Genomic DNA, 27,889 nt, shown 5'->3' with positions numbered 1-27,889 from the left:
TAAAGGGATATTAATTAAATCACTATCCAATTTTATTAAATGCATACATATAAACTTGAGTTGGCAAATAAACAAATTTGAGTTGTATTCAAGCAGTGCTGAATTCCTCATTCTTACCAAATAATCAAAAGTATTTTCCACAGTAGAACATTATTAAATGAAAGTAAAACATACGTTAAGAACTAGTATTGCTGTAAATATATATGTAACAGTAGAAACTAATCATGTGTATGTTTGTGTGTATTTCAGTATCCTGAGTAAGATACATATACCACATTAATTTTACCAGAGATTAAAGCTGATGAAACGAAATGTATCTTTACAAATGTATATACATCTGCAAATATCCATGCTATATACATGGAAGTTAAGAATTTTCATTGGCCATTTGTTCGGTTGCTTGAGTGTTATCTTCTGTGTCCTCTGATTTTACAAATTCCTTGATAAATTTCCAAAGGCCCCTTAAAATACACAAGAAATGAATAGCATAGGTGAGGGAAAAATACATTAAGCATGAAAGAAAATTTCAAAGTAAGCATCTACTCTAGACACATTTACACAAAAACAGATAAGATGAGACTTTGTAATAATTTCCTTTTTAAAAACATATTCTGAGGGAGTTTTGGCCTTGAATGTAACAGATTCTCTAAATAGATGTTTTCCCCTGTCGCATAGAGTGTGGCATGGGAAGTAGTTGTACCATGAACATAATGATACACTTTAGTCCATTCACTCTCATTGCAAGGCCATGGGACGTGCTTCCCCAGTTTTGTATTTGGAACTCTATTCCCTCTTTTTAAGAACACCCAACATGATATAAGGAAACACAGAATCTAGATCCATCTGTATGGCTCGCTTAGCACTCTATCCAATCCCTTTCTTCCATGGCTTTTTCTGCCCTATAAGCTGGAGAGTGGGGTGCTCTATGTTCTGGCCTCTCTTACAGCAGAGACTGGCCTTGGCCCATGGTGCTGGCCAATGAGATGTGGGTGGAAGCATCTGTAAAGAACTGTCCTTCCTGAATAAAATGGAAAGCCTCAAAATGAGAAGCTCTTTGCCATCTGTCATTCACCTTTCCCTTTCTTAATCCATGGAAAGCAGACCCAGTTAATGCCTGAAGACAGCCATATTGAGACTCTGAAGAGGCGGCAGCCACACTCAAAGGAAAGCAGGGAAGAAAGGTGAGGAGCCCTAGTTCTTTAATTATGTCATTAAGCCCAAGCGACCTACATCTGAAAGTCTTTTTTCCTGTTGATACAAATAAGTCTTTCCCTATTTAAATCATCAGATGGTTTTCCATTGCTCTTAATAATACCAAATTCTGAGATTCAAACTATAGTACCAACACAAAGAAAAGTAACTGTGTGAAGTATAAGCTTATAATGTAAATAATAATAAATTTTTACCAATATTATACATTTAGTTATAAACAAATGATATAAATCAGCCACTTACTTTTTAAACTAGAATTTTCAGAGCAATATTTGCATAGGCGTTTTCAAAGATTTAACATCACTAAAAACCATACAATTGGAGAAAATAAAGCCATGTCTTCCCACGTTCCTGATTCCTGCCCAGGTGAATTAACCCTCACCTCCAGCTTTATCCAATACATTCATTTATATATGCCTAAATAAAGTGTACAGATTGAGGTCTAAATCTTAGACTGAGCATTCCAAAGCACAGAAAAGGATGTAACGTGTATTTAATGTAAGCATTCATGAGTGTAAACCCTTCAAAGGTCTGTCTAGTCTAATCTAGTTTTGAATAACTGATCATGAGAACAGCATGATACTGCTCTAGTTGTTTTATCACGATGTCAATACTTACTCCTGCCCCTCTTCACTGATCTTTCCTATGATCTGCTTCACATGGTTTTCAGTAACCTACAAAGAATTACGATCAGTTGGTCATGCTTATTACACAGGACAAGCAGGCACTAGAGTAAATATTTTTACTGATAAACATTGATTCACACAAAAAAACTTACTTTTATTTTCTTCTTTAAAATCATATTTTCTGTTTCCAATTGTATAGCTTCATGCTGGAAGACAGGTTGTTTTAAATGTAATATACTTGGTTAAAAATATTTGTTAACTATTTTTCTCTATTTAACAAGATTATGTGAATGATGTTATAATTTCAAGAGTACTCAATAGCACACTACTTAAAAACAGATTAAGAAACAAAGCATAAAATGAAGGACAATTAATGAGAAGGAAAGATCCTGGTCCTCTGGACAACAAACTAGGAGAGGAGGAAATTGGTGTTTCAAAATATCAGAAAATGTTAGAGAAATTCCAGAAGTGAAGAGCTCTTCACTTTTCAGAACTAATGATAGAATTTGTTAAGGGGGCTGGAAAAATATAAAAATACAAATATCAATAAATCACACACATATCAGCAATAACTGATTATAAACTGTAAGGGGAATTTTTAAAATTATCAGTTATAATAGTAATACCTCCCATAAACTCATAAGAACAAAATAACATAATTATCTTGCACTGTTATAAAAATAAATTAAATAAGTATAAAATAATCCAAAATAAGAGTATTAATATTGTAAAGCTGTCACTGTCAATATAAATATCCAAATGCATTTATAAATTCATTGTAAGCACAATCAAAATACCAAAAGTATTATTATCAGAACTTCAAAAATTAGTCAATAATGTTAATGAGAATATTCAGGATAATTGTGAACAAAATAACGATGGGCAGAGGGTATAAAGACTTGCTCTTTCAGGTATTAGATATGTTGAAAAGTATTAGCAAGTGTAACAGCTAGGCTGAATGGGGCATCATTAAGAACCAAGGCTGAGTTTTAATACTAAGTATACTGCTTGCTAACTGTGACCTCAATCAAGTTACTTAGCATATTTGTGCCTCATTTCTGTACTTCAAAAAGAGGGTTAATAATAGCAGCCACCTGTTAGGGTTGCTGCACATTAAATGAAACTATATTTTTTAATGTTCATAAAAGTGTCTGATACATTGTAAGTGCTCAATACATTCAGCCCTTTTTTTTTACCTGGTTGGAAATGGTCTATTTCAAATGTGGAACCAGATACCAATTACATGAGAGAATAACAATAGCAACTCTATTGTATTTTCCAGTATTTGAATTAAGCAGCCAAATATAAATAAGAAGTAATTAAAGTAATATAAATTAGTGATATGGAATCTTCATAGGGAGTTTTCTATTTCTTAGATTTGATTTATCTAAAGAGGTTTTAATTATGAAAGAATAGTTTACAGAATTCTGACATATCATGCTTCAATATTTAAATTTAGAACCCATTACTGTTTAAAAACGCAATTATAAATTGATGCTTGTTCTGAGAACATTTATTTCTGAAAGAAATATAGGAGGAGGGCGGAGCAAGATGGCTGAATAGGAACAGCGCCAGTCTCCAGCTCTCAGCACAAGCGACACAGAAGACAGGTGATTTCTGCATTTTCAACTGAGGTACTGGGGTCATCTCACTAGGGAGTGCCAGACTATCGGTGCTGGTCAGCTGCTGCAGCCTGACCAGCCAGAGCTGAAGCAGGGCAAGGCATCGCCTCACCTGGGAAGCGAAAGGGGGAAGGGAATCCCTTTTCCTAGCCAAGGGAACTGAGACATACAACACCTGGAAAATCGGGTAACTCCTGCCCCAATACTGCACTTTACCAAGGGTCTTAGCAAGTGGGCACACCAGGAGATTATATCCCACACCTGGCCAGGAGGGTCCCATGCTCACGGAACCTCCCTCATTGCTAGCACAGCAGTCTGCGATCTAACGGCAAGGCAGCACCCAGGCTGGGGGAGGGGCGCCTGCCATTGCTGAGGCTTCAGTAGGTAAACAAAGCGGCTGGGAAGCTCAAACTGGGTGGAGCTCATAGCAGCACAAGGAGGCCTGCCTGTCTCTGTAGACTCCACCTCTGGGGACAGGGCACAGCTAAACAACAACAACAACACAACAACAACAAAAAGCAGCAGAAACCTCTGCAGACACAAATGACTCTGTCTGACAGCTTTGAAGAGAGCAGTGGATCTCCCAACATGGAGGCTGAGATCTGACAACAGACAGACTGCCTGCTCAAGTGGGTCCCTGACTCCTGAGTAGCCTAACTGGGAGACATCCCCCACTAGGGGCAGACTGACACCCCACACCTCACACGGTGGAGTACACCCCTGAGAGGAAGCTTCCAAAGCAAGAATCAGACAGGTACACTCGCTGTTCAGCAGTATTCTATCTTCTGCAGCCTCTGCTGCTGATACCCAGGCAAACAGCATCTGGAGTGGACCTCAAGCAATCTCCAACAGACCTACAGCTGAGGGGCCTGACTGTTAGAAGGAAAACTAACAAACAGGAAGGACACCCACACCAAAACCCCATCAGTACGTCACCATCATCAACGACGAGAGGCAGATAATACCACAAAGATGGGGAAAAAGCAGGGCAGAAAAGCTGGAAATTCAAAGAATAAGAGCGCATCTCCCCCTGCAAAGGAACGCAGCTAATTGCCAGCAACGGATCAAAGCTGGACAGAGAATGACTTTGACGAGATGAGAGAACAAGGCTTCAGACCATCAAACTTCTCAGAGCTAAAGGAGGAATTACGTACCCAGCGCGAAGAAACTAAAAATCTTGAAAAAAGAGTGGAAGAATTGATAACCAGAATAATTAATGCAGAGAAGGCCATAAACGAACTGACAGGGATGAAAATCATGACACGAGAAATACGTGACAAATGCACAAGCTTCAATAACCGACTCAATCAACTGGAAGAAAGAGTATCAGCGATTGAGGATCAAATGAATGAAATGGAGCGAGAAAAGAAGTCTAAAGAAAAAAGAAGAAAAAGAACAAACCCTGCAAGAAGTATGCGATTATGTAAAAAGACCAAATCTACGTCTGATTGGGGTGCCTGAAAGTGAAGGAGAAAATGGAACCAAGTTGGAAAACACTCTTCAGGATATCATCCAGGAGAATTTCCCCAACCTAGTAGGGCAGGCCAACATTCAAATTCAGGAAATACAGAGAACGCCACAAAGATACTCCTCAAGAAGAGCAACTCCAAGACACATAATTGCCAGATTCACCAAAGTTGAAATGAAGGAAAAAATCTTAAGGGCAGCCAGAGAGAAAGGTCGGGTTACCCACAAAGGGAAGCCCATCAGACTAACAGCAGATCTCTCAGCAGAAACTCTAAAAGCCAGAAAAGAGTGGGGGCCAATATTCAACATTCTTAAAGAAAAGAATTTTCAACCCAGAATTTCATATCCAGCCAAACTAAGTTTCATCAGTGAAGGAGAAATAAAATCCTTTACAGATAAGCAAATGCTTAGAGATTTTGTCACCACCAGGCCTGCCTTACAAGAGACCTGAAGGAAGCCCTAAACATGGAAAGGAACAACTGGTACCAGCCATTGCAAAAACATGCCAAAATGTAAAGACCGTCGAGGCTAGGAAGAAACTGCATCAAATAACGAGCAAAATAACCAGTTAATATCATAATGGCAGGATCAAGTTCACACATAACAATATTAACCTTAAATGTAAATGGATTAAATGCTCCAATTAAAAGACACAGACTGGCAAACTGGATAAAGAGTCAAGACCCATCAGTCTGCTGTATTCAGGAGACCCATCTCACAGGCAGAGACATACATAGGCTCAAAATAAAGGGATGGAGGAAGATCTACCAAGCAAATGGAAAACAAAAAAAAGCAGGGGTTGCAATCCTAGTCTCTGATAAAACAGACTTTAAACCATCAAAGATCAAAAGAGACAAAGAAGGCCATTACATAATGGTAAAGGGATCAATTCAACAGGAAGAGCTAACTATCCTCAATATATATGCACCCAATACAGGAGTACCCAGATTCATAAAGCAAGTCCTTAGAGACTTACAAAGGGACTCAGACTCCCATACAATAATAATGGGAGACTTCCATACCTCACTGTCAACATTAGACAGATCAACGAGACAGAAAGTTAACAAGGATATCTAGGAATTGAACTCATCTCTGCAGCAAGCGGATCTAACAGACATCTACAGAACTCTCCACCCCAAATCAACAGAATATACATTCTTCTCAGCACCACATCACACTTATTCCAAAATTGACCACATAATTGGAAGTAAAGCACTCCTCAGCAAATGTACAAGAACAGAATTTATAACAAACTGTCTCTCAGACCACAGTGCAATCAAACTAGAACTCAGGACTAAGAAACTCAATCAAAACCGCTCAACTACATGGAAACTGAATAACCTGCTCCTGAATGACTACTGGGTACATAACGAAATGAAGGCAGAAATAAAGATGTTCTTTGAAACCAATGAGAACAAAGATACAACATACCAGAATCTCTGGGACACATTTAAAGCAGTGTGTAGAGGGAAATTTTTAGCACTAAATGCCCACAAGAGAAAGCTGGAAAGATCTAAAATGGACACTCTAACATCACAATTAAAAGAACTAGAGAAGCAAGAGCAAACACATTCAAAAGCTAGCAGAAGGCAAGAAATAACTAAGATCAGAGCAGAACTGAAGGAGATAGAGACACAAAAAACCCTCCAAAAAATCAATGAATCCAGGAGTTGGTTTTTTGAAAAGATCAACAAAATTGATCGACCACTAGCAAGACTAATAAAGAAGAAAAGAGAGAAGAATCAAATAGACGCAATAAAAAATGATAAAGGGGATATCACCACCAACCCCACAGAAATACAAACTACCATCAGAGAATACTATAAACACCTCTACGCAAATAAACTAGAAAATCTAGAAGAAATGGATAATTTCCTGGACACTTACACTCTCCCAAGACTAAACCAGGAAGAAGCTGAATCCCTGAATAGACCAATAGCAGGCTCTGAAATTAAGGCAATAATTAATAGCCTACCAACCAACAAAAGTCCAGGACCAGATGGATTCACAAGGAGGAGATGGTACCATTCCTCCTGAAACTATTCCAATCAATAGAAAAAGAGGGAATCCTCCCTAACTCATTTTATGAGGCCAACATCATCTTGATACCAAAGCCTGGCAGAGACACAACAAAAAAAAGACAATTTTAGACCATTTTCCCTGATGAACATCGATGCAAAAATCCTCAATAAAATACTGGCATACCAGATCCAGCAGCACATCAAAAAGCTTATCCACCATGATCAAGTGGGCTTCATCCTCGGGATGCAAGGCTGGTTCAACATACGTAAGTCAAGAAATGTAATCCAGCATATAAACAGAACCAAAGACAAAAACCACATGATTATCCCAATAGATGCAGAAAAGGCCTTTGACAAAATTCAACAGCCCTTCATGCTAAAAATGCTCAATAAGTTTGGTATTGATGGAACATGTCTCAAAATAATAAGAGCTATTTATGACAAACCCACAGCCAATATCATACTGAATGGGCAAAAACTGGAAAAATTCCCTTTGAAAACTGGCACAAGACAGGGATGCCCTCTCTCACCACTCCTATTCAACATAGTGTTAGAAGTTCTGGCTGGGGCAATCAGGCAAGAGAAAGAAATCAAGGGTATTCAGTTAGGAAAAGAAGAAGTCAAATTGTCCCTGTTTGCAGATGACATGATTGTATATTTAGAAAACCCCATCGTCTCAGCCCAAAATCTCCTTAAGCTGATAAGCAACTTCAGCAAAGTCTCAGGATACAAAATTAATGTGCAAAAATCACAAGGATTCTTATACACCAGTAACAGACAAACAGAGAGCCAAATCAGGAATGAACTTCCATTCACAATTGCTTCAAAGAGAATAAAATACCTAGGAATCCAACTTACAAGGGATGTAAAGGACCTCTTCAAGGAGAACTACAAACCACTGCTCAGTGAAATCAAAGAGGACACAAACAAATGGAAGAACATACCATGCTCATGGATAGGAAGAATCAATATCTTGAAAATGGCCATACTGCCCAAGGTAATTTATAGATTCAATGCCATCCCTATCAAGCTACCAATGAGTTTCTTCACAGAATTGGAAAAAACTGCTTTAAAGTTCATATGGAATCTAAAAAGAGCCCGCATTGCCAAGACAATCCTAAGTCAAAAGAACAAAGCTGGAGGCATCATGCTACCTGACTTCAAACTATACTACAAGGCTACAGTAACCAAAACAGCATGGTACTGGTACCAAAACAGAGATATAGACCAATGGAACAGAACAGAGTCCTCAGAAATAATACCACACATCTACAGCCATCTGATCTTTGACAAACCAGACAAAAACAAGAAATGTGGAAAGGATTCCATATTTAATAAATGGTGCTGGGAAAATTGGCTAGCCGTAAGTAGAAAGCTGAAACTGGATCCCTTCCTTACCCCTTATATGAAAAATTAATTCAAGATGGATTAGAGACTTAAATGTTAGACCTAATACCATAAAAACCCTAGAAGAAAATCTAGGTAGTACCATTCAGGACATAGGCATGGGCAAGGACTTCATGTCTAAAACACCAAAAGCAATGGCAACAAAAGCCAAAATTGACAAATGGGATGTAATTAAGCTAAAGAGCTTCTGCATGGCAAAAGAAACTACCATCAGAGTGAACAGGCAAACTACAGAATGGGAGAAAATTTTTGCAATCTACTCATCTGACAAAGGGCTAATATCCAGAACCTACAAAGAACTCAAACAAACTTACAAGAAAAAAACAAACAACCCCATCAAAAAGTGGGCAAAGGATATGGACAGACATTTCTCAAAAGAAGACATCCATACAGCCAACAGACACATGAAAAAATGCTCATCATCACTGGCCATCAGAGAAATGCAAATCAAAACCACAATGAGATACCATCTCACACCAGTTAGAGTGGCAATCATTAAAAAATCAGGAAACAATAGGTGCTGGAGAGGATGTGGGGAAATAGGAACACTTTTACACTGTTGGTGGGATTGTAAACTAGTTCAACCATTATGCAAAACAGTATGGCGATTCCTCAAGAATCTAGAACTAGAAGTACCGTATGACCCAGCCATCCCATTACTGGGTATATACCCAAAGGATTATAAATCATGCTGCTATAAAGACACATGCACACGTATGTTTATTGCGGCACTATTCACAATAGCAAAGACTTGGAATCAACCCAAATTTCCATCAGTGACAGACTGGATTAAGAAAATGTGGCACATATACACCATGGAATACTATGCAGCCGTAAGAAACGATGAGTTTGTGTCCTTTGTAGGGACATGGATGCAGCTGGAAACCATCATGCTCAGCAAACTATCGCAAGAACAGAAAACCAAACACCGCATGTTCTCACTCATAGGTGGGAACTGAACAATAAGATCACTTGGACTTGGGAAGGGGAACACCACACACTGGGGCCTATCATGGAGAGGGGGGACGGGGGCGGGATTGCATTGGGAGTTATACCTGATGTAAATGACGAGTTGATGGGTGCTGACGAGTTGATGGGTGCAGCACACCAACATGGCACAAGTATACATATGTAACAAACCTGCACATTATCCACATGTACCCTAGAACTTAAAGTATAATAATAATAAAAAAAATTAATTAAAAAAAAAAGCCCAGGACCAAATGGATTTACAGCTGAATTCTACCAGAGGTGCAAAGAGGAACTGGCACCATTTATTCTGAAACACTTCCAAATAATTGAAAAGAAGGGACTCCTCGTTAACTCATTTTATGAGGCCCGCATCATCCTGATACCAAAACTGGTAAAGATACAACAAAAAGGGAAAACTTCAGCCAATATCCCTGATGAACATCAGTGCAAAAATCCTTGAGAAAATACTGGCAAACCAAATCCAGCAGCACATCTAAAACCTTATTCACCACCATCAAGTTGGCTTCACCCCCAGGATGCAAGGCTGGTTCAACATACACAAATCAGTAAAATTTATCACATAAATAGAACTAAAGACAAAAACCACATGATTATCTGAATAGACACAGAAAAGCCCTTCTATAAAATTCAACATCCCTGCATGTTTAAAACTCTCAAAAAACTAGGTATTGATGAACACATCTCAAAATAGTAAGAGCCATTCATGACAAACCCACATCCAATATCATACTGACTGGGCAAAAGCTGGAAGCATTCCCCTTTAAAACCGGCATACACAAGATAAGAATGCCCTCACTCACCACTCCTATTCAACATGCTATTGGGAGTTCTAGCCAGGGCAATCAGGCAAGACAAAGAAATAAAGGGCATTGAAATAGGAAGAGAGGAAGTTGAATTGTCTCTGCAGATGACATGATTCTCTATCTAGGAAATCCCATCATCTCAGCCCCAATGCTTCTTACGCTGATAAGCAACTTCAGCAAAGTCTCAGGATACAAAATCAATATGCAAAAATTGCAAGCATTCCTGTAAACCAACAACAGACAAGCAGAGAGTCCAATTTTGTATGAACTCCCATTCACAATTGCCATAAGGAGAACAAAATATCTAGGAATATAGCCAACAAGAGAAGTGAAGTCCCTCTTTAAGGAGAACTACAAACCACTACTCAAGGAAATCAGAGAGGACACAAACAAATGGAAAAACACTCCATGCTAATGGATAGGAAGAATGACTATCATGAAAACGGCAATACTTCTCAAAGTAGTTTATACATTCAATGCTATTCCCATTAAACTATCATTGACATTCTTCACATTATTAGAAAAAAACTATTTTAAATTTCATATGGAAACAAAAAGATCCCCTATAGCCAACACAACACTAAGCAACAAGAGGAAAGCTGGAGGCATCATGCTGCCTGACTTCAAACTATACTACAAGGCTACAGTGATCTAAGCAGGATGGTACTGGTACAAAAAACAGACATATAGACCAATGGAAGAGAATAGAGAACTCAGAAATAAGACTGCACACCTACAACCATCTGATCTTTGACAAACCTGACAAAAACAAGCAATGGGGAAAGGATTCCCTATTTAATAAATGGTGCTGGGAGAACTGGCTAGCCATATGCAGAAAATTGAAACTGGACCCCTCCCTTACACCTATACAAAAAATAACTCAAGATAGGTTAAATACTTAAATATAAAACCCAAAACTATAAAACCCTAGAAGAAAATCTAAGCAATACCATTCAGGATACAGGCATGGGCAAAGATTTCATAATGAAAACATCAAAAGCAATTGCAACAAAAGCAAAAATTGATGATGGGATCTAATTAAACTAAAGAGTTCTGCACAACAAAAGAAACTATCATCAGAGCAAACAGACAACCCACAGAATGGGAGAAAATTTTTGCCATATTTATCTGGCAAATGTCTAATATTCACAATCTACAAGGAACTTAAACAAATTTACAAGAAAAAACAAACAACCCCATTAAAAAGTGGGCAAAGGACACAAACAGACACTTCTCAAAAGAAGACATACATGTGGCAAACAAGCATATGAAAAAAGCTCAACATCACTGATCATCAGAGAAATGCAAATCAAAACCACAATAAGATACCATCTCACCCCAGTCAGAATGGCAATTATTAAAAAGTCAAGAAACAACAGATGCTGGCAAAGTTGTGGAGAAACAGGAATGCTTTTACGCTGTTGGTAGGAATGTCAATTAATTCAATGATTGTGGAAGACAGTGTGGCAATTCCTCAAATATTTAGAACTCAAAATACCATTTGACCCAGCAAACCCAAATCCCTTTTGTATATAGCCAAAGGAATATAAATCATTCTATTATAAAGATGCATGCACATATATGTTCATTGCAGAATGATTCACAATAGCAAAGACATGGAATGAACCCAAATGCCCACCAACGATAAACTAGATTTTTAAAATGTGGTACATATACACCACGGAATGCTATGCAGCCATAAAAAGGAATGAGAGCATATCCTTTGCAGGGACATGGATGGAACTGGAAGCCATTATCCTCAGCTAACTAATGCAGGAACAGAAAACCAAACACCACATGTTCTCACTTATAAGTGGGAGCTGAACAATGAGAACACATGGACACAGGGAGGGGAACATCACACACTGGGGGCTGCCAGGGGGGTGAAGGGATGTAAAACATCAGGAAAAATAGCTAATGCATGTTGGGCTTAATCCCTAGGTGATGGGATGACAGGTGCAACAAATCACCATGGCATACATTTACCTATGTAACAAATCTGCACATCTGCACATGTACCTTGTTACTTAAAATAGAAAAAAATAAAAAATAAATAAATGTAAAAACTTCACCTGTTAAAATAAGGCTAGAATCAGTACAATTATTTCATCCATTAATATTTCATTCTTCTAACAGTGAACCATAGCATTTCCTCTATATTTAAATAATTTCTTCTAAAACAGAGGTCAACAAACTAATCCAGTCTGCACCTGTTTCTGTAAATAAAGTTTTGTTGGCACACAGCCATGTCCCCCCTCCAAAAAAAAAAAAAAGAGAAAAAGAAAAAAGAACATCTGAACATATCATTGTAAAACAGAAAGAGATAATTTTTTCATAAAAATAGGTTGGACCACCAACACCTATTATATGCTCTATAATTCTGCTAAAAAGAATAAAAGTAGTGCTGGAAAAATATGCTTACCTATAGAACCACAATAAAAAAAATCATGTATTTCTTACATACTCTATAACTGGAGGTTACATTGAGTTATATTCTGCACAATTTAAAATCATGTTTTTAAATTTTTTAACTTTTATGGATTTAGGGGTATGAGTGCAGTTGTATTACACGGATATATATGTAATGGGGGGCTTTAGTGTACCACCACCCAAATAGAGTACAGTGTACCCAGTAGGTAGTATTTCATCCCTCATCCCCCTTCCACACTCCCACATTCTGGAGTCTTCAATGGCTATTATTCCACTCTATATGTCCATGTTACTCAAAAAATTAGGTTTTGGCTATTAACAGAAATCAATAGAATTTTTATCACTTTCCCTTTTTCTTATTTTAGATAGATCTCTTAATTATTATGATTATTTGCTATAAACATTTTGAAATAAAAAGTATATTTGGACCAAATTTTATGATTTTGTTACCCTATGACCAAATCACATTACTTCAAGTGTTTGCCGAGGTTTTTAGGCAAAAGAATAATGTAAATATTTAAATAGATAAGTTGCATACCTCTATGCTTTTAATCCTATTCTCAGTGATATCTGAAATTCCAGTATGAACCAAAGTTGTTTTAATTTCTTTTTCCAGAGCTTGTATCTCGTCCCACTTACTGAGTATTTCACACCTCTTCTTTTCAACCTTCTCAGTAAGAGTAAGTTGGTTCTCATCAATTATATGTTTCTCAGATGATTCTGGAAATATTTTTAAAAACAAAGTATTAATGTGTTTAATATCTCATTATTAATAGCATTATGTATTATTAACAATATTATGTATGCGCTATATATATAACTATAAAATATAATTTAAACTCAAAGCATGTCAATAAAACTAATCTGACCCAAGAATGAGGGTATTCCTCCTTTAATTCATTCCTCTAATCAGTACATATTTGTTGAACACATTTTTGTGCAGACACTGGATTAAGTAGAAAGGTTCAATGGTGAATTAGCCTTTTCCAGAGTGTGTGATTAAGCAGTGCAGACCAACAAGAAACAACAAGAGTGTCGGTGGCAGAGTAGAAGGTGCAATTACGGTAAGACAAAGGTAAGAACATCAGACACAGCATGAGGAAGGCTCAAGGATGACTTTGCCAGAGAAGTGTGATTAGGTTGAAATACAAAGGATAAAGAGAAGTTGGACAAACAGAAGGGTTTTGGCAGGGAGCAGAAGACAGAATTTAGACATTGAGGGACGATGGTAGGAGGGAAATGGGGGACAGCTCTGAGAAGACTTGTGACCTATGTTAAGAAATCAGTCAAAGCTGTTGAGAGCTTTTAATATGGAGAGAGACACAATCAGATAATGATCACTGTCTCCAGTGAAATTGTGTCCTGAAAGTGGATTAGACAGCACAAGACTAGACTCAGAGAGACCTGTTGGGAAGCTATGGCAATCATTCACACAGGTTGATCAGGTCAGGATATGTATTAGTCTGTTTCACGCCGCTGATAAAGACATACGGGAGACTGGGCAATGTACAAACAAAAGAGGTTTAATTGGACTTACAGTTCCACGTGGCTGGGGAAGCCTCACAATCATGCAGAAGGCAAGGAGGAGGAAGTTCCCTCTTACACGGATGGCAGCAGGCGAAGACAGAATGAGGAAGATGCAAAAGGGGAAACCCCTAATAAAACCATCAGCTCTCATGAAACTTATTCACTAGCATGAGAACAGTATGGAGGAAACTGTCCCCATGATTCAATTATCTCCCACCAGGTCCCTCCCACAACACATAGGAATTATGGGAGCTACAATTCAAGATGAGATTTGGGTGGGGACACAGAGCCAAAGCATATCAGAATAGCACTCCCAACATGAAGAGAAGTGAAATAAATAAATAAATAAATAAATAAACAAACAAACAAACTATTTAGGAAATAGAAAAAGAAAATAGACCTTAGTAATTGACTAGATCTGGCAATGTAGAGAAGGCAATGTCAAAAACAAGCCCTAGGTTTTTGCTCAGTTGTAGCTAGAAAGAAAACAATGAGTTCAATGAAGCATGGAGGAAAGAAATAACTTGGTTTCAATCCCAACTTGGCCACTTATTTCAAGCTATGTTGGAAGAGGTTGAGGGGTAGGAGAGTGAAAGTTGCCTAGCACATGTTTTATGACTTTCATCTCCATGTGTTTGTTGATACCATCGATTGAAATAGTCAGGGAGATGCCCATTCAGAGAAGGAGATGATGAGTTTAATCTCAGACATGTTGAAATACCTATGGGACACTCAAGAGGCCGTGTCTACTAGGCACTTGGATATACAGATCTCAAGCAAAAAAAGAAAGGTTTTTACCAGGTAAAATAGATTTGGAATTTAAAAGAAAACTCTTCCAAAGAGATGCTGGACTCCAAAGAATATCAACACTTAAGGAGTACAGAAAGGAAATGGAGACATCAAGTGATCCACTGCTAAGGCCAATTTGTCGCCAATCAGCACAGTTATATACTAATTAGAGTGGTGAGACTTCATTTTTTGAGACAAAAACAATTACTACTTTTCAATGGGAACAAAACAGTTAGAAATATTAATAACCCTTCCTTGTAGACAGTAAACAAGAAGGAAGCCACTGCCATCATTCTACTTTGCGAAATATGGAAGAAGGAGAAACTTTGACATTAAATTTTGAAATTTGGGAAAATTAAGTAGACACATGATGAGCTAGCTGAGGGGATAGAAATGGTCATAGTTAAGCTTCTACACAAACTGAAAGAAACTACAAAATAAAGTATGTGTTCTCCACCTTCACCTAAGCTGAAGGTTTCAGCCCAAAACCATCAGCTGAATTCAAAGAGGCAAAAAGGAGTGTCAAGTCAAGGGAGTGACCTCCGTCCTCACCTCTTTTCTACCCTCAAAACATAATTATAGGGAAAGACTGAGGTATGCAAATGGGGACATTCCACAGCAAATGTGTGTGATTGGAGGAACAGGCTCCTGCGATAGAACACTTTGGGAAAAGAATAAAGCAGGAAGAACCAGGGGCACCGGGTTTGTTCCATCGCAATGAAAGAGTGATGGGAACAGTGGACTAGGATCAAACATGAAGAAAGGTTACTAGAGTTCTAGAAAGTTAGTCACTCCATCTTATTTTTATTAATCTTTGCCATTTTTTTTATTATTAATGGCTAGCAGTAAAGCCCTTAAGTTTCTGCCTTTTTGTTTTTTTGTTTTGTTTTTAAATCATGGGCCTGTTTTAAGAGAAAGCAAGGAAACAGAAAACACCAAGCCTGGGTCCTATTTCACATCTGTGAGAGGAACCCTACAAAGAATAAACAACATGGTGGAAGAAGGAGGGAAGCAGGTGACCTCTGAGCCCTGAGAAGGGACGGAAGGCGAAGCAGAGTCAGCTTGGGACAGAGAACAGGCAGGACAAGGGGATGTAAATCAGGTGACAGAAACCTGTGCAAAGACATCCAGCAGGGTTAACAGCACCCGTGCTACTCATAGGTAGAAAAGAGGAAACAGGCAGAAGGGGGAAAAAGGTGGTAGAAGCACTCTGACAAGGATCTTTGAGGCCAAGCTCTACTAAGAACTTAAAACAGGATAGGCCTGTGAGCATATCCTACCAGACGCTGAGAAAAAGTATCTAAAAACAGAGTATGAGTGAGTGTTTAACAAAGTCAGGGGGAAAATGGCATTTCATTTAACAATTGGGAAACAGTCAAGGTTAATGAGCAAGATACTTAAACTTATTTTTATCATTTAATTGCATTCTAAATTGTATACATTCAAAATAATTTTATTATCTATTTCATAAAATGTTAATATCTATTTCATAAAATATTCATAAAATGTAATTAATTTCCCATGAAATGCATATTCTTCCTCACAAGTAATGATAAAAAGATGAAGAACAAACAGGCAGTGACCACCACGTGCCAGGCCCTGTGATCTTGGGCGATGTGGGTGAACACGTTGCATTCTCACAGCAAAACTTAGAGGGAGCATCAGCATCTCCCGTGTTGACAGACAGGCAGCCAAGGCTGCAGCAGCTGAAATAATGGAGGTCACAGCAAAGCACCCATCAAGAGGACATCACACAGACACCTGCCTGATCGTTCCTTCGCAGACTGCAGCAATGCCAGCTCCATCTCCAGTTCACTTCTGAGTCTACAATGTGTGGATAAACAATAGGGAAATATTAGATCCTCATTACATCTTTTTTCTTTTGTCTATGTTACACAAGTCTCTTATAGTTGAGAAATTAAAATAGACCTGCTTACTTTCTAACACAACAGGTACTCTGAAGATATTTATTAAATGACAGCCTAAATCAGTCAAGTTAAACAAACAAAATAATACTTTCTTACCAAGATTGCATAAGCCTTTAAAGAGTTAGTTAATTTAAAATAAATGATTTCCTATAGAGTTTATTGATATTTTTTGTTAATGGAATTGCCAAGAAGGAAGAACGCAAAAAAACAATTTAAAAAACTAAAAAAAAAAAAAAAAGTAGCATTTTACACTCAAAGTCAAACAACATGTCAAGGGCTATGGAAAGACCTTCCTGATGCTGAAATACACTGCATATTTCCTGTGTATTTTTATTCTGTGCAAAAGATACAATTTACAAATTTCACTATGTTTGAATTAAAAATAAAATACAAGAGGCTGGGCATGGTGACCCATGCCTGTAATCCCAACAGTTTGGGAAGCCAGGCAGGCAGATCACGAGGTCGGGAGATTGAGACTATCCTGGCTAACATGGTGAACCCCGTCTCCACAAAAAGTACAAAAAATTAGCTGGGTGTGGTAGCGAGAGCCTGTAGTCCCAGCTGCTTGGGAGGCTGAGGCAGGAGAATGGTGTGAACTCGGGAGGTGGAGGTTGCAGTGAGCCGAGATTGTACCACTGCACTCCAGCCTGGGTGACAGAGCGAGACTCCATCTCAAAAAAAAAAAAAAAGAAAAGGGGAAAAACCTCTTTGTTTCCTCTGCTTGGTTCAGAGTGACCTACATCAACTATCTTATGTTTTATAGATTCAAAGAGAAAACAAAAAGGAGTCTAGCAGGTATTACATATATTGAGGACAACACTGTGATTCAATTTAAAACATCAACATGCAAATAATTTAATGTCAAATGTCTACAAAGGGCCTAACAGTTTAAGATTTTTACACATATTAGTCCATTTCATCACAGATTAAGAGAGGAATAGGGTGGTTATTATGACCCTCAATTTTAAGAAACTGGAGCCAGGAATAGTGACTCATGCCTGTAATCCCAGTACTTTGAAGGGCCAAAGCAGGTGGATCACTTGAGTCTAGGAATTGGAGACCAGCTTGGGCAACATGGTGAAACTCCATCTCTACTTAAAAAAAAATACAAAATTAGTCAGGTGTGGTGCCTTTGGTCCTAGCTACTTGGGAGGCTGAAGTGGGAGGATCCCTTGAGCCTGAGAGGTTGGAGCTGTGGTGAACCATGATCATGCCACTACACTCCAGCCTGGGCAACAGCGCAAGACCCTGTTGCAAAGAAAAAAATTTAAAAACTGGGGATTCAATGGATTAATAATAATGATGAAAGTCTTTTCAATATGTATAGTAAGAAAGCTTCATTTCCAGAAAATTTTTACATATTATAGTTTTAACTATCACTTAGGTTTGTGTTCTATTGCTTTGTTTTTCTTCTTCAGGGACGTTAATTATACATGAATTGGAATTCTTTGCTTATGTCTATTTCGTCTACTTTTTCTGACTCTTTTTATTTCTGTATCTCATTTACATTCTTTTAAATATTTTTCCACTTTTTCCCAATGCCCGTTATTATATTTTCATTCAAAACTACTCTTCCTTGGGTATTTCAGAATTTAGTCTTGACCTATGATACAATTCTGACTTTTTCAACTATTTTTCACTTAGTTTTTATCTTGTTTCATTTCTTCTTTACTGTTGTTGATTTCTCTCCTTAGTTTTTAAATGTATGACTCAAGATTGTTTTCATATGCTGAAATGCTCTTTTGGGAACCTCTAATTTAGCTTGGAGTGCTGTGCTACAGTTTTCTTCTCATTCAACTTTATGATGATCATTCCTTGGTAAGGCAGGGACTTTCATCAGGTCAATCATTTGGATTCTCATTTTCTGTTCTTTTCTCATAGTAGTTTGTATAGACGAAGACTGTTTACACCTCTGCATTTCTGCAGGCTGGACTAGTGGTTTGGAGTAGTGAGATTGCTAATTCAAATGGATACTTTTCCGTCAGTGTAGCAAGTTATGCTATTTTATTATTGATTTCGTTGTTGTTGTTGGTTTTTGTTTTGTTGTTGTTTTGGTGTTGTTTTGATTTCCTTTGATAGTCCTGGATACCTCGCTTGTTTAGAGGGGAAAAGGACAGTATGTGGAAGGGTTGTGTGCACCTTGATTTTTTTTCCTCTTTTTATGGGTTTTTACATTTTCCTCTCTTGCTCCCTTTTGCCTTCATTGGACATTCCTAAAGGATGCTGCTCCCTTTCCTTGAACTCCCTTCTCACATGTATTATTACCATTTCAAAGTTGTATTCTCACTTCTACCCTCTTCCAAGTAACCCCACCCCACCCCACCACACCCCTGCCATCGTAGTCAACGCTGCCATCAGCCCAGCAGTACACCTGTGTGGTTTTCTCACTTACATGGATTCTCTCCCTGGAAGTGGTTTTGGAACAATCTGAGACCTCCTTCTAGCTCCACTGTTCTCTCTTCCATGAACTTTTCACAAAACCTTACTTGCTCTCACAAACAAAGCTTTGCAGCAGAAACATGGAAACTGGTTCACTGCCACTGAATCACTGAATGTTTTCTTTTCTATTTTCAGTCATTTTTAAACTTTGGATGCATTTGCAATGAATTCAGTTTTTTTTTTTTTTGCCTTGGCATTCACTTTGAACAGAAGTTTAATTTTCTCACTCCAGAAGCAGGGCTCAGTCACCATTGCTTGACACAGTTTTTTTGCTTCTCCTCCTTCCAGTGCCTCAAAATGGTCATTCCAGATATCTGCCTTAAACAACCACCTCCCAGTGATCACCCACTATGGGACAGCTAAATACAACCTACTTTCCTCAACCCACTGACCCCCACGCCCTGCAGGGGCCATGAGAATATGCTGCAGTGACCCAGAAACCACTCTCCATCATAGTGTGTGTGACCCCACAGACCTCGTGCCTTTTTGCCCTAAACCCACTGATCAGAATTCCCCATGGAAAACCTGCTAGGGTCACACTCTAGACCCGAACAAAAGCCTTGGTCCGTCGGTCCTCACTCTCTCTCTTGCTCCCCTACCTGCTGATGGAGCGAGTGTGTTGCAGGCAGCTCCCTACTTCCTACCACCCCTGAGAGGCATGCTGCCCTCTTTTCTCTGGGATCTGTAAGTAACAAATCTGCTATTTAATGTGCTTTGTTCTGTGGCCTTCTCTGTGCCTCACGTGATGGACACACTTGAATGTCACCTTTTACCAGCCAGGGATCTCCTAAAGACTGGTTATGTTGGTAGGAATAACCTGGATACACACCAGACAATGGCCATGAGGGCTTCTGCCAGTGTAGTTGGGTTTCTTGTGAGAGGAATATCTGGTCACAGGTCAGACACTTGGGCATTAAGCCTGAAGGCTAGGATGAAGATACATCCCATGAAGAGGACCCTGAGAACATCCTCCACCAGCCCCCAAAGCCCCATCAGGGGAGGGCTAGAGTTCATAGCCACCCTTGTGAGAGAGACCGCAAGACCAAACTGGAGGCCAGGTGTGGTAGCTCATGCCTGTAATCCCAGCCCTTTGGGAGGCCGAGATGGGTGGATCACTTGAGGTCAGGAGTTCAAGACCAGACTGGCCAACATGGTGAAACCCTGACTCAACTAAAAATACAAAAATTAGCCAGATGTGGTGGTACACACCTTTAATCCCAGCTACTTGGGAGGCTTGAACCGGGAGATGGAAGTTGCAATGAACTGAGATCACCCCACTGCATTCCAGCCTGGGCAACAGAGCAAGGCTCCATTAAAAAAAAAATAAATTGGAGCAACAAATACAACAGTTCTCTGTCTTCTAGTTACACTATAAGGCAAATTTTGTTTTTTGGTTTTGTTTCTTGTTTTGTGCTCTTGAAGATATTTTGGATGTTGTGAGTTTCCTTTAATCTTTTTCAAATCATACAAACAGTGTGCCCTATCCAGTTGTGATTTGACTCTGGAAAATGACACAGAGAGGTTATATTAGAAGAGTTTTGTAAGTTAAAAAACAATAAGGGCATTCATATAAGGTGTCTTAGATCTGCAGCCCTCTCGCCTATCAGTCAGTCTTCAGGGGACCACCAAAAAAGACAGGAGATTCCTTCAGAAACCTGCCCAAACTCCCCCCATGGACACACCATACTTAGCAGAATGTCTTAGTCACATAGGTGATGGCCTGTAGAAGTGGCCAGATGACAGGCATGGTATTAGCAAAAGTAGCATGTTTTCAGCAAAGCAGAAATCAATGTAACTGTAGGCTTGTCACATCGGTTTCAGATCTTGTTACAGGAGAATCTAAACACAGATCATATCAGTCACTCACGCCTCACCTATCATTCTGCTCCAGGGCTGCTTTTGTGGCTCTCACAAGTGTCCTCAGCTCTTCCCTGGCAAGATCCATGTCTGCCGTCTTCACTGGCCTCTGCCCCAGCGCCTTGAGTTGAGCCAGAAGAGCCTAGGCAGGACCAGGCACAAGAGGTGAGACAAGCACACAAGGAGGGTGGGAGGACTCCCTTTTTTATTTGTCATTAATGCGTTTTCAAGGTGCCCTGGGTTAACATATACATTCTAGTTAAAACAGGTAAACTGGGAGGATTTAAGGGAGGGAGGGCTGTTGGGGGAGGAATGGCCAATCAGTGAAGTTTCCGTTAAAATACTTTTTTCAGTATGTTAAGAGTTTATTTTTCTAAGAAATGGAAAGATGGTAGGGAATTTCCCTGTTGGCCTGTGTGGGGGGAAGGACATGCTGGATAAAGCCCTGGAGGCACATTGTTAGTAGCACTGCAATCATTTCTTCTACATGAATGAGAAGTCATGTGAATGCGCTTGCCATCCGCAGATGTAAAGCTGTGCTGTGCTCAAATGAGGAGCAACAGAGATCTCTGCCTCTTATGGGAAGCACTGTCAGGGTTACAGACACAGAAAGCGGCATCCAGGGCCCTGCTGGCCTGGGAATTTCTTCATGCTCACGTTTGACCGAGATAGGGACGGATGCCACTTTTTGACTCAATCTCAAAACGTAAGGAACAAGGTAGATTCCCCACTGGAGCCTTTGCTCATTCTTACAAAGACAAAGGCTGCTTCTGCGTTATGAAAAGGCTCAGCACAAAGAAAATGGTGCTCACATCTTATTTTAACTGAAGAAGCAAACTAGAACTGATCTTCTTGCAATGCTGTGATTGTTTGCTCATATACAAAAGAAGCAACTATCTTTCCTAATTTATGAAGTAAAATTAATCTTTAAAGTGTATTGAATTCAAAATACCAAAGTTATCTTGGCTACAGTGTTAGATGTTCTTAGGTTTTATAGGTGATTAAGTTATTCCAGCAGTATATTTTCTTATTTGACCAATCACACGTTTAACCCAACCCTAGAGGGAACACCTGGCACACCGTCACCCGTTAAACAAAGAGATCATGGGGTTTGAGTCAGCTTACAGCACGCTAGCCATCACAACACATTCTCAGTGTTTTCACCAGGATAATGACTCGACAATGGTTTTTGGAAACTACTGGCAGAGAACCATTTATATTTCCAATGTATACATAGTTATGTTGCTTGTTTGGCAGTATAAATAATGTTATGCCAATCTAAAGGAAATTTCTTTATCAATAATGTTATTAAGGCAGTATAAAGCTTATCTAAAAATATCAGCTATTCTAAATTATGGGGCACACATGGGGCTTCTTGGATTCAGAAAGTTTTCCACTGCTCATGAAATACGAAGCTAGGAATAGGCAGGCTCTATTCAGGCTCTTCGCGATCGATCATCACCTCATACTGTGCTGCGGGCTGGGACTCCAGGAGCGTCGCCATGTAGAGTTCATATTCATCCTGTACAGAAACAAACACAAAGTCCACTGGCCGTGCACAGAAACAAACACAAAGTCCACTGGCCATGCATGAGGAGGCCACAGGACAGGTGTTTCATGTGTATAAATAACACGGAAGTCAAGAATGTTCATTTAGATCATTTCAGAAAAACATAAAATGTTCCTACAATGTGTTAAACAGTATACATGCTGACATTGATAAAATCACACCATCTTTGAAGCATATTTGAGCATTAAGTATTGATTACCTCAGAATATCATAAAATGCCATGGGATAAAATATAAAATATTGATCACTTCAGAATGTCATAAAACATCTTGACACAAATACAACAAATTATCTCCTGCCATGCTCAAGCTCTGTGGATTCAGGTCCTACTGGCCTGCCCGGATGAGCTTCCCAGTGATGAGGCATCGCTGGAAAACAGGCCATCAGGTCTCCACTGTTAGGCATTCCTTGTCAGTAGGAATTTAAAGAATTGCATGGTCTTTAAGCAACATAATCTCAACTCAGGTTCCATATGAAGGACATTGTCTAATTTTTTTTTTGCAACCTCTGCCTCCGAGTTCAAGCGATTCTCCCACCTCAGCCTCTGAGTAGCTGGGATTACAGGCACGTGCCACCATGCCCAGCTAATTTTTGTATTTTTAGTAAAGATGGGGTTTCACCATGTTGGCCAGGCTGGTCTTGAACTCCTGACCTCATGTGATCTGCCTGCATCAGTCTCTGAAAGTGCTGGGATTACAGGCATAAGCCACAGCATCCAAAAATCACTTTCATCATGAAATTACAACAAATCTATAATTCCATAAGGATTCATATAAAATTACACACGTAATGTTAAATTAATTCTTCATTTATTTGAATTATAATAATTAAGTTATGTACAATTTATAAAAGGTTATGTATAATTAGGAAGCTTTAGTGGGACAATATGGGCTTAAGGAATGAACTGACTGGGTGTTGATTCCACATGGCCCCTTTATAATTTACGTCCCTGCAGGCAGATAACCTCCAGTCTCTGTGAGTGATGGTCCCTGTCTGTAGAAGGGGGCCTGTGAACCCTGGCAGAATTTCAGTGAGGCTTGAGATCATTCACGTACACAGAACCTCATGCAAGCTTCTCAACTGTTATGCTGAAGATGGATGTTTCTTACCTTAACTTTTTTCAAGAGATCACCAAATATCAAAGAACTGTTACAAATATCTTCAAAGACTTTTCCAAAGACGTGCAGTCTGTTGAACTGCTGAGGGCTGCAGGTGCAAATTTTCTGGAGCTCCTGGAGGAAAAACAGAGTCAGCCCCTTTCAGGGTGGCTTCATTTTCCAGAACCGAATTTCTCAGGAGCCAGGGAGGACACAGCTGTCATCACCCTGGTGAGTGGGCGGGCAGCACAGGGGGCCGGTCCCGGGGGTTCTGATCCCTCCCACCATTTGCTGAGTTTCTTTGTCTCCGTGGTCACACAAGATTCGGGATTTTTAAAATAATATTTTCTTCTTTATTGACTCCCTTGCTCCCGGTACTCAAGCATTCACTCTCCGCCTCCACAGTCCCCCAAGGCCCTTTCTCTCTTCCAACCCCAAGGCCTGGCTGCCTCCTGGGGGCCTGCTATTTTGTTCTCTTTCGTGCATCGTCCCCATTTGGAGATGATGCCTCCAGTCAGCTGTTCTCCTCTGAGTCGGCAGCCCACCGTAGATCTTCCCCTCACACCAGCACTTTCTGTACACACGTGCTGCCTGGGCATACCTCAGGGCGTGACAGTGCCCATCAGCTCTCCCTCTGCCGTCACCATTCTTCCACCGTCAAGCAGGCAAGCCCTCTCTCAGACCCCTCTGCTGACCTACAAACATCTGATTTACTGTTGCAGCCACATGGCCTCCAATGTGTCTGCGATGGGCCTCCCCTAGCTGACCAGTTCCCAGAAGGCACCCTCCTTCATTTCACCCAAACTGTCCCCACTGAAAGTGCGAATGCTCTCACAGCTGGTACAGTACTGCATTCTGCCTGGACGTATCAGGGAGGCCTCAGAGGACGAACCTCAATTCACAGTCGTGGCTGTCTCTGACCCAGAGCACTGCACCCAGAGCACTGCACCAAGAGCACTGACCCGAGAGCACCGCACGGAGAGCACTGAGCCAAGAGCACTGCACGGAGAGCACTGACCCAAGAGCACTGTGCGGAGAGCACTGCACCCAGAGCACTGCACCAAGTGCACTGACCCGAGAGCATCGCACGGAGAGCACTGAGCCAAGAGCACTGCACGGAGAGCACTGACCCGAGAGCACTGCGCGGAGAGCACTGCACCCAGAGCACTGCACCAAGAGCACTGACCCGAGAGCACCGCACAGAGAGCACTGAGCCAAGAGCGCTGCACCGCGAGGTCTGCACTGGGAACGCTGCCCCGAGAGCTTTGCCCCCAGAGCTGTGCCCTGAGAGCTCTTTCCTGAGAGCACCGCAGGGCCGCCCTCCTCACCCGCTGCAGCTTTCTTTCGTGGCCCGCGGCCACCTTGCTCCCAGCGAAGTCATTCTTCAGGAGATCTTGCTTGGCGAGCACTTCTTTCTGGAAACGCAGGAACATCCTGTACCTGTCTGCGTTGGTGGCCCCCGCCAGGTAGGAGCTGACATAGTGGTGCCGGTCCCTGGCGCCTCTGGGCTCGGCTTCCTGGTACTGCAGCACCTTCACGTCGGGCAGCTGGAGTTCTTCCCTCCTGCGCCATCCAGGAGGGCCCCGTCCGGGAGGGCCTCCTTTCTTTTCTTCCTTCCCCTCTCGGAGAGCCTCCACTGGAAAGAGATCCTCCTCTGAAGTGTGGGAAAGAGAGGCCTGGGGGTTCAGGTACCTGAACAGCGGGGTGTCCTGGGCCTCACTGGGGACCAGCGCCGTATGGATGGTGAAGTGGGCCAGGGCCTCCTTCATCCTCACCACCTTCCCTGTGGGCAGCTCTCCCACCTCAGAGGAATGCTCCCCCTTGGGCCGGTGGGCATTGGGCCAGTGCTCTAAGACTGTCTCAGGAGGCCGGTAGAGCTTGTTGGGGTTCAGGTGTCCAGAGATGTAGAGGTTGACGTCCTCCCGGTGGTCTTTCTGAAGCCTGTTCAGAAGTGTCTTCAGATTACACAGGGTCTTCACGCCTGGCGTCTCGCAGTGCTTCCACTTCAGGTACACTGGTCAGAAAAGAAAAGGAGACTCTTAGGGATGCTCTTAGTTCCACAGGAAGTCAGCTGATGCTCTGGCTGAGAGGCGTAGCCCCTGACCAAAAGAGGGTATACAGAGAAACAGACGAACAGAACACATGACCCGGCCCTTAAAAGTCAGAGACACCCCTGGCGGATCTAGTGTGTTGCTGCAGATGAGAAGCAGGCAGGCCCCCAGGATGTGCAAGCCAGCCCCAGAGCTCCGGGCCCTCAAAGCCAATCAGTAAAAGACAGACTATCTTAATTTGGCAGAGTATTTCTTACAATATTAGCAAAGGCTCTGAAAGAAAAGTGTACATCTTAATTATAATTCTTAATGACGATGCTTAAAGATGTCTTCTTTAATGTATTTCACATGCAGGGGAACACAGAAAGGGTGTTGGTTAAAATCCTCAGTTAATGCTAAAATGTCTCAGGAGTCCCTGACTAAACCCCTCAGTGACCAGTAGCTCGCTTACCCCTTCCTGCACCATCCCCACAGAGCCAACCCCTAGGGCTGTTGAACCGCAGTTGCCTCCTCTGCAACATTAGAATCATCATCTCAAACAAAATGGTGATTGACACGCAAATGGAATTACTTTTGGCAAAGAGGCACATGGCCTAGAAGAGATACTCCGTAAATTCTACCCATTTTGGCTGCAGGTCTAGAGTGTAGGCAACACGCTACTGAACACTACAGATAGAACAGGAGGAGCCCAGATTTGCCCCTTTATTTGCTGTTTTCTAACCTAAGAAGAAGAATTTCTTTCTGGGACACTGTGTACTGCGATGCCCAAAGGGCAGCAGGCCCATCCATATCCTCCTCAGAGAAATCCGAGGCGGCTGAATACTGGAGCCAATACTTTCAGCAGAGGGGGCTGCTAGAGAATCGCCCCTGTTGATCAGCTTAGTCCTTCAGAGCAACCACTTAAATGATGAACAGAACAAATTCTCCAAGACAGTGATCATTGCAATTCATCAAAGGCATGAACAGTTAAAGCTCTAAAAGGCGCCTTGTCCCAGCTCTATGGAAGATGGAAGAAGGAGGCAACTTCATTGCTGTTGTGTTATCCTTCGTTTATTTTACTTCCAAGAAGGATTTGAAGCCACCAGCAAGTCAATCGACACAATCATTTTCCCACTTCAAATGCTTTTCCTTTTGATTGTAGTAAGACCTACAATAAGATTGTAATAAGTGGAAACTTCTGTCTGCCATGTGCTTGTAATGTATGCCACGAATCCCCATCGTGGCAATAAATATTTTATTTTCCTATCTGAAAACATTGTGTGTGTGTGTGTGTGTGTGTGTGTGTATCCTGCCATCTCTGCCTGAGAGAGAAAACAAACAATAAATGAAAGTTTTAAGTATTTATTGGAAAATATGACTCTTTTACAAATGACCTGAAAACAAATTTGCTGTCAGTAAAACCAAACCAACTTTTGAATGTGTATTGAATAGGATAGGTCTTTAGACTACATTTAGATTAATACACATTGCCAAAATGTAGTATTAAACATTTTTAAACAGAGGTTTGAATAGTAATAGGTTGAATAGTAATAGGTCTTTAGACTACATTTGGATTAATACATATTGCCAAAATGTAGTATTAAACATTTTTAAACAGAGGTTTTTTATTTGTTTGTTTCTTTGGAAATGTATCCTTCCCTCCGCCTGCCACTGACCCCAGAACAGGACAATAGGTCTTTAATGTCAAAATTATTACAAATCAGGCTGGGTGCGGTGACTCACGCCTGTAATCCCAGCACTTTGGGAGGCCGAGGCGGGTGAATCACTTGAAATCAGGAGTTCGAGACCAGCCTGGCCAACCTCGCGAAACCTTGTCTCTACTAAAAATACAAAAATCAGGCATGGTGGCGGTGCCTGTAATCGCAGCTACTCGGAGGCTGAGGCACCAAAATCGCTTCAGAAGCCCATCCCTCCACAAATGAACATCAAGCAAATCTCACAAGCCAGCAAGAGCCGCTCCAGGCCACTTACATTCAGGCTCCAGCTCCTCCACCATGACTTCCTTCCCTTCAGCCGCCTGGGCTGGGCTGTTGCCATGGAAACCACAAAC

General features: G+C 40.7%; 1 protein-coding gene across 1 annotated transcript; it reads right to left on the bottom strand.

The window, feature by feature from the left end:
• Nucleotides 1-13: 13 nt before the first annotated feature.
• Nucleotides 14-27,889, bottom strand: CUNH6orf118 (chromosome unknown C6orf118 homolog). Its single transcript, XM_033234264.1, has 10 exons — nt 27,811-27,889; nt 25,117-25,802; nt 23,801-23,923; nt 22,584-22,643; nt 21,139-21,263; nt 16,663-16,721; nt 13,120-13,301; nt 1,991-2,044; nt 1,831-1,886; nt 14-461 (listed from the first exon to the last, which is right to left on the bottom strand). Exons 1-10 carry the CDS (start codon nt 27,833-27,835, stop codon nt 368-370), a joined length of 1,464 nt encoding a protein of 487 aa, XP_033090155.1. The 5' UTR covers nt 27,836-27,889; the 3' UTR covers nt 14-367.

This window comes from Trachypithecus francoisi, unplaced genomic scaffold (assembly GCF_009764315.1).
Source record: "Trachypithecus francoisi isolate TF-2019V2 unplaced genomic scaffold, Tfra_2.0 Lachesis_group15, whole genome shotgun sequence".
NCBI lineage: Eukaryota > Metazoa > Chordata > Mammalia > Primates > Cercopithecidae > Trachypithecus > Trachypithecus francoisi.
Note: the sequence above shows the minus strand (reverse complement) of the source record. Positions and strands in the feature narration are given on the sequence as shown.

Bases quoted from the DNA above. Each gene is read 5' to 3' on its own strand.
- CUNH6orf118 (XM_033234264.1), bottom strand. From the start codon at position 27,835: ATGGTGGAGGAGCTGGAGCCTGAAT. The intron at 22,644-23,800 runs GTAAGAAACATC...GTTTCTGTACAG, and splicing joins ATCTCTTGAAAAAAGTTAAG to GATGAATATGAACTCTACAT. The intron at 21,264-22,583 runs GTGATGATCGAT...GGTCCTGCCTAG, and splicing joins AGCCCGCAGCACAGTATGAG to GCTCTTCTGGCTCAACTCAA.